The sequence below is a fragment of the Bubalus kerabau genome, chromosome 13, assembly GCF_029407905.1.
Source record: "Bubalus kerabau isolate K-KA32 ecotype Philippines breed swamp buffalo chromosome 13, PCC_UOA_SB_1v2, whole genome shotgun sequence".
Classification (NCBI taxonomy): Eukaryota; Metazoa; Chordata; class Mammalia; order Artiodactyla; family Bovidae; genus Bubalus; species Bubalus kerabau.
In genome coordinates this window covers 59,487,363-59,501,811 of record NC_073636.1, presented here as the reverse complement: position 1 = coordinate 59,501,811, position 14,449 = coordinate 59,487,363, and the positions used below count along the sequence as shown (strand labels likewise).

The following is a 14,449-nucleotide window of genomic DNA, read 5'->3' as shown; positions in this document are numbered from 1 at the left end:
TCATGGACATTTAGACTGATGGTGATTTGATGTTATTACAATCAGTATGCAATATTTATTTCCATACATGTGGTAAAAACTACTCCTCCTTTCCATAAGGTGTCTTGAGGTATTGCTATTAAAATATCAGTCCCTAGCTGCCTCTGGAATTTTCCCATCAGTGGGGTGTGGGGTGCACATAGGAACCCCAGTACATAGGCACTCAGGGCCCTTGACCCTGTCAATAATTCTTAATGCACAGAGACAGAACAGAGGGGAGTTTCCACAGCAGGGTGGAGAGTGAAGGGGAAGGTGTGAGTTGCTTATCTTTATTTTCCTCTTCAGAGCACAGAGCCACAAAGGCAAGGTCAAGGGCTGAGAGGCTGTTCTGGTGGTCTCATCACCACTGCCCGTGTGCTCCATCTCCGCCCTTCACACACCTCCACTGGGCCCCCGGAGGAAAGCGTGAATAGGTTTACATTCAGCAAGAGCTGGATTCAAAGGCCAACCTCACCACTTCCTAGCTCTGTAAATTCGGGGCCCTTTAGCCTCTTCCTCCTTAAAATGGGAATGATACGACTTGTTATGCAGAACCAGAGAGAGTGGAACCAGATAAGGGAGGCTGTTATAAATCCATTAGTGCTACAGAAAGATCTCAACCCTCCCACATTATCACTATGATTTATTTCAGTGATGCATTTAGATAATGAAGGAGTCCCTGACATTTAGTTTCTAGATTCAGCTTTGCAAGACCCTGCCTGGAGACCCTGCCTGGACAAGGAGGTGTCTCTGAAGGAAAAGCTGGACCTCATGATAAGGCAGTCACCTGCACATCCCGGACAAACACCAACCAGGAGGGCAAGAACCTCTTGAGCCAAGATGAGTGTCAGGCTCCTTGATTCTCTGGCTACTGAACCCGAGGGCAGCTGAAGCATGCTTTTGCTGAAAGACAGGTCCTAAAGAGGCGAGTCATTTTACAAGGGAAGCGAGAGAAGCGGTTATTCTTGTCCAACCACGTGAATACTTCAGTGATTGGGACACTTCCAGAAACACTGTTCTCCAAAATGGGGTGCAAGGATTTAGGGTAGGCAAGAGGGATGCAGTGGGACACAGGGCGGGAAACAGCATACTCTCAACTAAGTTTCAAGAACTGATGAACGTCAGGGAAGATGGAGATTCAAAAAATCTCTGCATAACTAAGTGGATGAGATTGAAAAATACAGACCTTATTACAGTAAGGCGGCCAACAGTTCACCTGCTCCATTCCCATAATTTCATCTGGTGAGAGCACCTTCGCTTACATCAGTGTGCTCATCATGAGTGCCATTTCCCAGTTGTCTCTTTCCAAGCTTGGGGTGAGACTGTCATCTCCTGCCACTTTGGGTCAGGTCTGGCCATGTGACAGGCTCTGACCAATGAAATGTGGGCAGAAGCACCCATGTTGCTTCCAGCTGGAATGAGGAAAAGCCCATGGACAAGCCATGCTGTCTTTCCCTTTGGTACTGTAACTGGTGACATTCAAGAGGGTGGCATTCAAGAGGGTGGCAGCTCTATCAGCCTGGAGTCCTGAGCACCCTCCCTCCTGGCCGAAGTGCAGAGCACCCTGCCAACCCACAACGCACCCATAACAAGAGAACAACAAGGCCCTGTGATTTCAAACTACTGAGATTCGTGGGGTTCTTTGTGAACTCTTGATGCTGACTAGACCAAGGATCAAAATAATCAAAATTTAGGACCAGACCTTTAGCTCGCTGCCTCCAAACTGCTGAACTGCAAGTTTTGAAAGACTAAACTCCATCAAGTTGAAAATTTTAGTGGTAGCAAAAATTACATTTGTCTGGCTAATGAATTAAACTTGCAATCTTTGCACTAATTACTAATGATGCATTAGTTAAAATGTGTATTAGTGAACATCAGAATTTTGTATTTTTTTATCTTTAGTGCCTCCTACTTAGATTTCTCTTTTAGTCTTTGTTTTATAGAGTACAAACCTAAAACAGGAGTAATTATATGATCTATTTCTTCTTTGGGTGCATACTCAAAGATTTATTAGTAGGGATTCAGTATTAAAAAACACTCAGGGGGACTTCCCTGGTGGTCCAGTGGGTAAGACTCTGCACTCGCAATGCAGGAGGCCTGGGTTTGATCCCTGGTCAAAGAATTAGATCCCACATGCTGCACTAAGACCCATCGCAGCCAAATAAATAAATATGAAAAAAAAACACACACACTCAGAAGACACTGCCTTAGAACAGCTCTACGTCTTTCAGGCATACAAACTGCCAATGTCTGAACGCTTTCTGTGCTGTAAGAATTCTGCAGGGCAGGGCAAGAGTAGGCTAGGAAGAATGCCTGAGAAAGCAGTCAAGAGGAGACTCCTTTATTGAAGGCCAGAACACAAGTCATCGAAACTACAGAATAACCTGCCTGCCTTTGAGTGCGTGGTTAAACCACTGGGCAGACGAGCGCAGGGACCATTCTAGGTAGATGGCCATGCTAAGTGCTTGGGTTCTTTTTTTCCTCCAAACTACGTGAAAGCAGGAGAGAGGCTGGCATTACAAGATGGTACAGGCCTAACTTCAATGTTTAAAAACGTGCAAGTCCGCAATTTTGGAAACACTGCAAGTTTTTATTCACAGCCAAATTTAATTAAGCCAGACAACAGAAGATTGAAACTTGAAAGCTACTCTGGGGAGGTAAAGAAGTGAAAGAATAACACGTGACCTCAAAGATGTGGGGAACCTTAATACTCGCTAAGTCAAGAGTTTTCAAATGGTGTCAAAGGAGCTGAAGAGAATTTATGGGAAAAGTTGGGTGAGAAAGCCCACCCTGCGTCTCAGGCCCTGGAGACCCCCGCCGTCCACTGATCTCCAGAGGCTTCCAAACACACTGAATCCACTCAGGGATGTGTTATCCCAACCCTAGCTGGGGGAATGCAGCGGGGCGGGGGTGGGGGGCAGCCTTGCACCTGCTCCCATAAAAAGTGGGGAAGTTGTACTGGTCTGTTAATGAATGCTTTGGGCTTGTCACTCCCTCTAAGGAAAAGACAATTTGTACTTTGACCGCTTTCCAGGAAGGGATGGGAAGAAATATGTCAGTAATATGAGTTTTTGAAATAAAAAAGTTTTTATTTTGGAATAATTTTCGATTTACAGGAACGTTGCGTGGACAGTACAGACAGTTCCTGTGCAGCCCTCATTCAAGTTTCAGGTGCCCGAGGAAGAAAATTTTTAAATAGCCATTGATGCTAAAATCGAGAGCAAGTCAGCATTAGGCTCTGTGTGTGTGCTCAGTCACTCAGTCGTGTCCGGCTCTTTGTAACCTCATGGACTGTAGCCTGCCAGGTTCCTCTGTCCATGGGATTTCACAGGCAAGAATACTGGAGTGAGTTGCCATTTCCTTCTCCTAGGGATCTTTCCAACCCAGGGATCAAACCAGGGTCTCCTGCATTGGCAGTTGGATTCTTTACCACTGAGCTGCCTGGGAAGCCCCAGCATTAGACTCTATCTATCCTCAGGTAAGTTTGATGTGCTCTAACTTCACTGATCTCTAAAGAAGAAAATGAATGTGTGAGGGGTATATGGGTGTACACAAAGATGTACATCTTTAGGGCCATTTTCTTCATATCCCTAAAACAACATGGGTGGTTTAATCTTGGTATTTTAAGATCAAGTACTTAAAAACTGAAATTTGGACTATTATACCAACGTGAATGGTGATCTGGCCACCAAAACAGAAACAAGGTTCACCATTTATTGTGCATCTACTGTGTACCAGACTCTACCCACACGAGATTTGATTTCGTCTTTATGAGGGTCTGTGGAGGAAGAGATGCCTATCCAGCTTTCTAAAATGAAGAAACAAACTCAGAGACATTAAGTAACTTGCTCAAGGTCACACAGCTAAAATGCAACCATAGTGGAAACAGACACAGGGGTTTAAGCCGTGTCTAAAGAGAATCAGTGTGGATGCCGTGCCGTTCTCTCTCGCCAAGTCACACCCTCTGCTGTCACCAGGAACTTCCGCTACACGGCAGTGAAGCCCCCCAACCCCCCACTCCATATATCACCCAGAATTAGCTGCAAAGTGTCAGGAAACTTGGCCAGGCAGCCCCAAGCATCAGTGAGGGCTGGAAGCCTTCACCGTGAAGCCCTTTATAGAAAGCCGCAGTTGGCAGCCCCTGCTCCTGCATGGGAACAAATTAACATTGGCATTCCAAACACAGGAAAGGAAGGAAATTGGAAACACAGTTTATACTTGGCCAGCTCTTTGAAATACTGTACCATGCTACCGACATCAATTAATGAAAAGCAGGGTTGTGCTGAGAGGCTCTGGTTTGCAAATGCATTAACACACGTTAAACATGTTTGTACAGGAACCAGATTATAAGCACCCTGGCTCCAAAACAATAAAGCAATTACCCTAAAACTGGTGCTCTCAGAGTTGTCATTAATTCAATCCACTCCACTCGGATCAGCTAAGGCTTTTCTCGGCTCCCAGCAATGCCTCCCGACACAAATGTTGAAAGGACAGCATCGCACATGCTACTCTGAGTTTCACATAAGTAAGTGTCAAGCTTCATGCACTGCTAATATCCCCCCAAATCATAAACACTCCACTTTGGGAGGGGGGAGGTAAAACACAGAGGCAGCCCTGGTATTCATCCACATTGCCATTTCACGTCAGGTTTGGGCAACTTTTCCCCGCAGAAGGTTAACTGGGAAGTATCTGTTCCACATTAAGAAATATCGAGTCACATTTTTTGTCAAATAATATTTGTCAAATGCCATTTGCTGCAAAACCCAGAATTCAACTGCAGCTGAACACACAACTAATACTGAATGGTTCACATAATAGCTGTGGTTGTACATGGGATCATTTGAGCGAAAGCACCCCCCTTCCTCTATAAACTGTTTCAGGAATTGGAAAGAAAAGCCTCTGAAGCTCTGGAATAAATAAAGTACTGTGCCTTGAGCCGCCCGGTACAAAGGACCCAGCAGGCCGGGAGAACAGACTCAAAACAACCAGGAAGGCAGAGAAAAGATTTTAGATGACGGGGGCAGGGGTGAATCGCGGCAGGTCTGGCTTGCAGAGTCAGCCTCGGCTAGTTTCTTGAAAGACTTGCACCTTCACACACTGCGCTTGTGGGTCCAGGCACCTGTGAGCACATCCTGGAGCCAGGCAGCAAACATCCCTGATGTGGCCGGTGCCTCACCCAGGTGACATCGCCGCTCACCGCCATGCCGATCTGGTATCCTTCACATTGTCGGAGCAATTTGGGTGTGCAAAGCTAAATGCATTCTCCTTTGCACCACAAATTAACAGTTTCTATGTAAATATTGGTATTTCCTCACCCCAGGAAGGCGAGAGGAGGCAAAATGACACCGGCGCATTTGATTGAAACTAATTAAAAGCAGAGGGTCAAGCAATTCAATATATTGATTTTACCAGTGGGACTTAAATCTTCTATAATAAGTGTACACAGCTGCAGTGTTCTCCCACCGCCACGTTTTAAAGGCTAATCCTCGCATTCCTTCTGACAATAACATGACAGGTCCCACACATCCCTGCCTGTGCCCTAACCCCGGTGACACTGCCAGAGCGAATTAAAGCAAAGCACTCCAGCATCCCCCGCCACAAACCAGCCATGCTGACAGCCCCCAGCAAGGTATGAAGAGGTGGTCACCAAAAAATGAACGGGGTCAGCCGCCTGGTCCAGAGGGCTCTCCATTCAAAATCTGCAGCTGGTTAAATGGGCGGGCAGGCTGGGGAAGGGTGGAGACAGGGAGAGTGTTAGGACACTCTGATTCTCACAATGGGCCAAATATGACCTTACCCAATGGGGGAGGGGGGGCGGGGGATGATATTAAAGCGATACGGGTGATCAATCAATTTAGATGAGGCTCTCCCTGGAATGAAGTCATCACTCTCTCCAAGTTCAGCAGACATGTGATATTCGCTCACATCGCAGGCACGCCGGTGGTCAAGGGATCGCGGGCCAGCTGTGTTTATCTCGGCAGAGGCTTGACAGGCAGCGACGCGATGGAAGGCCCCGACCCAGAGCTCACAGGAGCTGCATCTCAGAAGCTGTTTCCTCTCTCTGTGCATGCAGAGAACCCCTCTCTGCTTCTCCAGGTCTCGTCTCTCACCCTCTTCAAGGGCCACCCCGTAACCGAGTGACAACTCTGGAATCAACCACTCTGGAATCAAAACCACAAACAGCCATGCGAGCTGGCATCCAGGGCTTGGCCTTAACCTGCTCTGATTCCAGAAGGGAACTACAAAGACGATCCAAAAAGTTCAAATCTGGGTCACATATATCCTTGGGAGGAGGGTGGGGGAGAAGATCTTTGATTTATATAAGCAGGAAAATGAGGTTTAAAAGAAGTGATGTTGAAAGGGTTACTGAAAACACAGCTGTTGGTACGCTCCTATAGCAAAGGCACTCTGCAGAAAAGAGAGAAAGAAAGAGAGAAGGAGGGAAGGCTGGGTGACATCTATATTAACCTCTGGCTGCTCACCAGTGAAGGCCGGCGCTTGAGCGCTGGAATGCGGGACAGCCCTTTCCAAATTTTAACACAAGCCAGGTTACAGCTGCGAGTGCCTGCAGCCCGTGCTCCCTCGGCAAGCACTCCCTGAAGGAAATTTTTAAACTGTAACTGAATCTTTTTCTAATACTCTACAGTGGTAGGGCCTGTTCTGAAGGGGCAAAAGGAGAGATCTTAATGCCAAACACTTGTCAACAAAAAGGATCACCAGATGGTATAAAATAAAAGTAAAACGGAACGGCCTTCTCCCTGTGCCTCCTCCCTGTGCCTCGGCTACATTAACAAAAGCCACTTCTAGACCCTGAGCCCAATAAGGACAGGTTTCTAACTTCCTTTTTTTTTTTTTAACCTTAACTTCAAAGATGAAACAAATTTTGTTCCTTCATAACCTGGACCAGAGACAGACGTGTACCACACACCCCCAGTGCCACGGTTTCTTTAGAAGATTCCAGAAAGAGTTGCTGAATTTCTCCAAAGAAAGAGGGTGGGGGGCAGCTATAGCCAGATTCGGTTTGCAGAACTCACATTGCCTGGGGACAATTTAAGAGTGGGTAGCCTGTTTTGAATTCCAAAATTAAGTCTACACAGAGGAGTTGGGGGCTTGTTAATCCAAACCAGTTTACAAATCTCGCCATTGAACTTAAGAGGCCCAGGCTGGGAAGATGCAAGTCTCCGTCTGGCAGTTCAGCTAGCGTCACACGGGCTTTATTGTACAGGCTGGTCTTTGTCACAAGGTGCGGTCTGAGGTCCTCATTCTCAGCACCTGGTTTTGTCATAAATCCTCCTCTAGTTCCCTCTCTGTTTAGATCCCACTCCAGCCTGGCAAAAAGCTTGAATTCTGAGGAGAATGACTTGCAGGAACAAAAACCAGTCTGGCTGCAGACAGAGGGAAGAAGAAACGTACCAGGTCTGCAAAAGCCTTCAGAATTCAGGCTGAAGTCCCCCAAGCACTGCAGGACAGCAGGGGTATGCAGTGATGGAGAAGAGGGTGGTGGAAGGAGGAGGGGGCTTTGGGGCAAGGATCGGGTGGTGGAGGTCAGTCTGCCTTCAAGGTCTCTGTCGACAATCCCCAACAGACCCCTTGGGTCCCCTGCATGATAACAAGAGGTAGCTGCATATGAATAAATGACATTTTCTCACTTTTAGGTAAAGTGTGAGACTAAACACACTCCTTTAGAAAACTTTGTATGTTACAAGTCAATATGAACTGCAATCCAAGGAAAAGCTGTGTGTTTTCTCTCAGCCTCCAAGCAAATCTCCTACATGCCTCCCTCCAACCCCACTGCTACCCCCAGCCCCTCCTGAGCAAAATCTCGGAACCCCTACAGAACAGAAGAGATCGGACGTTAGTTCCCATACGCTGCGGAGCAGAAATTAAAGGGCAACCATAGAAACATCTACAGGAAGCGTCTTGCCCAAATGCAGTCCAGGTCTTCACCCAACTAATTACCTCGAGTTTTAGGGGCCGAGAAAGAAAGAAAACAAGGTCAGGGCACTCTGTTAAAAGCCACTCTGCCATCTAATTTGGAGTGATGTTCCAGAAAGCAAGACCTGAGAAAGTCAGGACTATCCCACAAAGCCCAAAGCCAGCCCGACTGATTAAGAGGCTCAGACAAGCCAGTCTTTGTCCTTTCAAGATGAAAGAAATGTGGCTAACGGGTTGAAAGGTGTGTGTACAGCCAGAGAAGGAAAACCACCCAGCTGTGGCCTTCCCAAACAAGTTCCAGCTTGCTCCCCACTGCCATGCGGGAGCAAACAGCCCTGCCCCAAGTTTCCCAGAGGTGCCCAGTTGGCAACCTGGTCCTTTTCTGGCATGCGGGGAGCCCGGGTCTGGCCAGGCTGCTGGTCCGTAAATCGTAGGGTCCTTTCCAAAGCTCTGGGTTTGCAGAGCCCTCCACAGAAGCCAGGGCTTACAAATACCTTTCGAATGACCTCAGCCAGGCTCTGAAGGCCACCACCGGGACCTGCTGCCTTCACCGAGAGTCGCTGGTACCCAACAGAACAGAAAAGATACCATAAATCCCCAGCCTGAGAAAGGGCCCTGGTTAACCCCTGGCTTCAGGATGGCTACAGAACTCTGCTTTAACTGATGTATTTATATGTACATATTTGGGATTTTTCTTTAGTTTCTGGTATAGGTCACAAATACACGTTGGGGGGGGGGGAAAAGTCACACAGACAGAAGTGCAGACAATGAAAAAATCTGGCCTTAACTCCCAATCCCTAAGGCCCCAACCCAGTTCTGCCCTGCCGCACCACCCCCCACCCCAAACCCCAGTGAAATCTATTTCCAGTCCATGGTGTCTTTCCCAGTGGGAAAGGCTGATATACCACATGTATGTAACCTCACTGATCTGCACCTTGCTTTTTTCCACCTCATACATCTTGGAGATTGTTCTAAATCAGGACATATGGGGTTGCCTCATTCTAACAAGCTGCCTAGTATAATTTAAACTTTCTTGAAGTCATTTTGGCATCTAAACCTCCCACCCCTTGCTCTCGTTGGAACTCGTTTCACTATTTGATTTGGGGCTATTATTAAGGACAGACAATGGCGTCCGGGGAACTCCAGGGACCTTATCTGGTGCAAGAAGCGCTAAGGTTGATCCGCGCTTCCCGCCACCCTCCATCCACGCCCCGGGTGCCCCGCGAGGGGCTTTAGGACCATTATTTCCCTGTTGACACAGCGCCGGTGGGCGTGAGTTTGCTGTCTTGACTTCGTACGTATTTTCGCAGCAAGTTACACATGTAGAATGAAAGCGGCTCAGGAAACAGCGCTATCGGGGCGTGTTATCTCAGAAACCAAATATTTGATCATCAGCCCTACAGCGCGCAGTTGGGGGTTAGTTTGAGCAAGCCTGGTGAGTGTGCGTGCACAGATGGAAGGGGAGCACCGCGCCCCCGCCGCAGCGCCAGCCTCGAGGTCCCCGGGGTCGTCGGGGCTCTGGTCAGAAGCCGGGTCCCCTAGCCTACCCCGGCGGCGTCTGCTGGGAGATCCCTTGCCACCCATTAGCCGAAAGCCATGGTTTGCGCGCCACACGTGATAAACGCTGAAAACGGATTCTGCCGGTCCGGGACCTATCATTAAATATTTAAAATAGAAAGCCCGCAATGGCCATGTTTCTTCCCCAGCTCCAGCCAGGAGAGCTGAGAGCGAGGGGGGCGCCCAGCGGTCAGGAACGGGGCCCCCGCGGCGCCCGGGGCGCGCTGCACGCTATGGCGGGCGCACCGGGAGGAGACAGGTAGGGCTAGCTAGGGCCGGGATGGGAGGCAACGCCCGAGATGCCAGGGCCGGGCAGAGCAGAGAGGGGCTCAGAAAGGGCGGGAAGGCAGCTTCGCGGAGCAGGGCCCTTTAAATCCAGGTAGCGCGGGCCGAGCCGGCCGGGCACAGCTCACATGACCGAGCCCCGCGCTTTGAACTGAGCCGCGGCCCGCCCGGCGCCTCCTGCCCCAGAGGTGCGGCCACCGATTTAACCCAGAGAGGGCTTCAGACCGGTCCTCACTCCCCCCAAACTCCCACAGGCCAGATGAGCCCGGCTCGCCCTACCTGCGGGGCGCGCGGCTAGGGTCCACTAAGGCAGGGGAGTGGGAGACCCTTGGCTGCAGTTTTGCTAACGACCAAAAGTGGAGAGATGGGCGGGCTGGATGTTAAGAAGCGTCCCCCTCCCTGTCCCAAAGCGACTCCTGACCCAGAGGCGCACCCCCTCCCTCCCGCCTCCACTCACCGAGGTTGACGAAGCTCATGACCATGTCGGCGTCGGTGAGGAAGTGGCTATCTTGCAGGCTGGCCAGAGGGGGGCCTTGGGTACTGAAGACGGCCTTGTAGGGGTAGGAAAAGCCCTGGCCGTCGGGCCCGCCGCCCTCCTCCACCGCCATGGCATTGTACAGGTCCAGCATGAACATGGGCGCCGAGTTGTGCTTGCCCTGGAGGTGGGGGCGCGGGCGATGGGGCAAGCCCAAGATGGAGAGGATCTCGCGCTGCATCTCTCGGCGCTCCTGACTGCGGAGGCGCCGGTGGATGAAGCTCGAGTGCACCTCGTTGTCCAGGCTGAAATCGGCCAGGGCGGAGCGCAGCAGGAACAGCGGCGCCCAGAGCGCCACGAAGCTGTGCGGCGCCGCGGCGCGCAGCGAGCGCATGTGCATCGCGCCGGCTCTACGCGCGACCCGGGCTCCGGGCACCCGGCACCGGGGCCCCGCGCCGCCCCAGGTGGCAGAGGGGGGCAGGCGGCCGTCCACGCCGCTCGGTCACTTGCTGCAGATGGGTCCCGCTGCGCCCGCGCCGGACATGGCCCCTCCCCGACCCGCTGCGCTCTGCCTGGACCCCCGCCCCCGGCTCGGCGCTGGCCCCGGGGCCCCTCGCCCCGCACTCGTCCGGGCGCACCGCGGGGCTGGAAAGCCGGCTCGAGCGAGCGAGAGAGCGAACGAGGAGGCGGGCGCGGGTGGGAGGAGCAGCTAGCAAACCCAGGAGCCGGGAGAGCGAGTGCCGGGGAGGCGGCGAGGCGGCTGGCGAGCGGGCGCTCCTTCCTCTGGCTCCTCTCGCGCTCTTGCTCTCGAGCGGCAGGGACCCACCCTCTTCCTAACTCCGGCGCTCAGAGCAGGGGCCTCAGGTCGCTCACCCAGCCCCGCGCGCCCTTGATCGCACGAGAGGCCGCCTCAGGAGCCTTAGAGTGGTACGCGCTGGGGCCTGGGAGGAGGAGGAGGAGGGGGAGGAGGACGGGCTTCCAAGGGCCCCTCCCGCGCCCGCGGCCTCCCACCTGCCCTCGGCCCCGCCCTCCCCCCAGCGGCGCCCAATGGGTTCATTCATTCCTTCTAGTGCGCTCTACAAATATTTACTGAGTGCGCGCTGGGTGCCCAGCGCCCGGCTGGGCGCCGCGGGGATGCGGAGAGGGGAATCCGAGCCGGCCCTGCCTTCTCCGGACTCGCTGTCCGGACAGGGTAGGAGGCCTGAGCGGGACCCGTGGGATTCGCGCTGCGGTGGAACAAGCTGGAGGAGATCGGAGGAAGCTCGGGGATACGGAAGGCTTCCTGGAGGAGGTGGCACTCGAGCCCTTCACCTTTCTTGCCCCTTCCATTTACTCCAGACACGCAGATCCCTCCCTGAACTTGTTGCCAGTTTGCCTTTGTACTTGCCAGTCTTTCTGCCTGAACTCTCTTCCTTACTTGTCTCTGTCCCCACCCCAGCCATCTGGCCAGCCCTCCACCTCCAGGTGCCACTCAGGTGCCACTTCCTCCCAGACTAGCGCAGATAAGGTTCCTTCCCCTCCTCATCCCCACACACCTGTTTTCTTTAACCCCTCCTCCCTCCCCTGTCTGGAATGACTGTTTGAGTTATTTGTCCTGTTTTTATTGTCCTGTCTCCCCACTAGCCAGGGAGCTCCCTGGGGGCCCAGGCCTGTGCTCTCTCAGATGCCCCTGAATCCAGGGCCTGGAAGCCACTGTTGCTACACAGTCATGATTGTTGAGTGATTGAAATTTTGTGGGCTAAAGAATTCCTCCCCACCTCTGAGACTAGATAGCCTGGCCCGCTGGCCTTGCATGCAGTTCACGTCTGAGCCATAGACCTTGTCACACGCTCCTGGCCTTCTTTCTTCTCTCCCCTCATTCATTCATTCCACAGATGACACTGAGTTGCCCACTTGGGGCCCAGCTCACACTGAGCACGGCATACTGGCACCCCACACAACTCAGAACTGTGGTGGGACCTTGAGTGAACTACTGCTCTTTGGAGCCTCAGTTTCTTTACCTGTAAAACCAGGAGCAAAATCACACTTGACCCAGAATGGCAGCACCATGGGTCAAGTTCAATCTCACCTCCTTCCTTTCCTGCCCCAAAGAGTGTGTCAGTCTCTGAGTTGTGTCGGAATCTTTGTGATCCCATGGACTGTAGCCCACCAGACTCCTCTGTCCATGGGATTCTCCAGGCAAGAATACTGGAGTGGGTAGCCATTCCCTTCTCCAGGGGATCTTCCCAACCCAGGGATCGAACCCGGGTCTCCCGCATTGCAGTCAGATTCTTTACCATCTGAGTGACCAGGGCAAACCCACAAATCAGTGGTTCCCAGATGATGGGCTAGGTGAAGGGTGACCACAGGGAGTCTGGGATGAAAGGTCAAGGGCTAAGTTTGGGGACAGTGGTTTCCTTTGAGGGGAGGGGTCTGGCTAAGCCTCACTTCAGAGAGGCAGAAAGCTCCAAGGCTGATCAAAAGGAACCTGATCTTCTGAGTTTTCTGAAGGAAAGGTGGTTCTGCCATGCAGCCCTCTTTGGGGGCTTTTGGACAAGATGGCAGTGTGAGGGGCCACATGGGTGGAGGTAGGCAAGGCAGAGTCCAGGTAAGGAGAAGAGAAACACAAGGCTGCAGGTCCTAGCCATTCAAGGGGCATCCTGGCCTTGTTACCCAGGCCCCAGGCTGTGAGATGGAATAGGTCCTGGGCCTCCTGGCCCAGGGCTGTGCCTCTGTCCTGTCAGTAGGGTGCTATGAAAACCCCCTCCACCTGCATTTGTCCATCGACTTGTTTTTTCAACAAATGTTTGTTGAGTACTTCCTGGGAGTCAGGCAGGGTGGGCTTCATGGGCATGTGACCTGGTAGGAAGGGTCTCACACTTGGCTTAAAGCTCTCCCGTTGCCATATTGCAGCTCTTCATGATACATGAACAAAGGGGCCCTGATTTCATTTCGTGCTGGGCCCTGTGAGTTATGAGGCCCATCCCAGTGCCTGCACAGCGCTGGGCTGGAGGGGACAGGAGAGAGCAAGCTCACATGGTGGCCTCCACCACCTTCCAGGCCAGGGGAGACAAAGCAGGAACCTTACATGTGGTTTGGGGGTGGGAGAGGAAGCAGTGCTCGGCCATGGATTCTCTCAGGCAGGACACAGCATGCTCCCACAGGGCATGTGGGAGGGTCTGGGGGAGTGTCCTAGATGGGCACAGTGGAGGGTGAGAAACAACACAGGGACCAGCCGATACAGTTGGAGCAGCACTGGCTGGTCCAGTGTCCACTTGGAGCATGTGCGGCCCAGCTCACAGTGGCCTGTGATAAGTGGCAGGAGTGAACAAGTAGGGAGAGGTGGAGGCAGGTGGGAAGGGGATCTCCCAGGGGAGATGCCTTTGACCTGAGTCCTGGAAAGATGAGAAAGAGAGGGCTTTCCCAGGGAGGACCAGGAAGCTCAGCACAGGCCCTGCAGAAAGAGGAGCGGCCAGCAGTTTCTGTCTCCCCAGGGCTGCCTGTCCCCTCTGCTTAACCTGGAGCTGGCTTTCCAGGGACAAAGACACTGCAGCGGCTGTGCCACCTCCAATACCAGCTGAGATAAAGGAGGTTGTTTTCTTCTAAAAGCTGAAATACTACTCCTTTGCAGCAGCTCTCTCTGCTTTAAATCTGCTGACAAATCTTTTTGGGGTGAGGGATTTTAACAAGCAAGTGAGGCTAGGGGTGGGGACCCCAGGTATTGGTGCCAAGAGTCTAAATCTGAAAACAACTGATTGGTCAGCATCTACCCTGTCCCCCAAGGAAAGGCCCTGAGGCCCTGAAGCAAGGCAAATAGATGGGGAAAAAGTGGAAGCAGTGACAGATTTTGCTTTCTTGGACTCCAAAATCTCTGCAGACGGTGACTGCAACCATTAAATTAAAAGATGCTTGCCCCTTGAAAGCTATGACAAACCTAGACAGCATATTAAAAAGCAGAGACATCACTAGGTCGACAGAAGTCCATCTAGTCAAAGCTATGGTTTTTCCAGTAGTCATGTATGGATGTGAGAGTTTGACCATAAAAAAGGCTGAGCACCGAAGAATTGGTGCTTTTGAACTGTGGTGCTGGAGAAGACTCTTGAGAGTCTTTTGGACTGCAAGGAGATCAAACAAGTCAATCCTAAAGGAAATCAGTCCTGAATATTCATCGGAAGGACTAATGCAGAAGCCAAAGCTCTG

At 51.8% G+C, this 14,449-nt stretch overlaps 1 protein-coding gene across 2 annotated transcripts in view; it reads right to left on the bottom strand.

Annotated features, from left to right (window-relative positions):
- BMP7 (bone morphogenetic protein 7) overlaps positions 1-10,807 on the bottom strand; it is an 84,575-nt gene extending 73,768 nt beyond the window's left edge. For both annotated transcript variants that reach the window (XM_055544637.1, XM_055544638.1), the window contains exon 1: positions 10,253-10,807. In XM_055544637.1, the coding sequence (XP_055400612.1) occupies positions 10,253-10,670 (418 nt within the window). In that variant the 5' untranslated portion in view covers positions 10,671-10,807. The remainder of the gene's footprint in view (positions 1-10,252) is intronic.
- Positions 10,808-14,449: the final 3,642 nt, after the last annotated feature.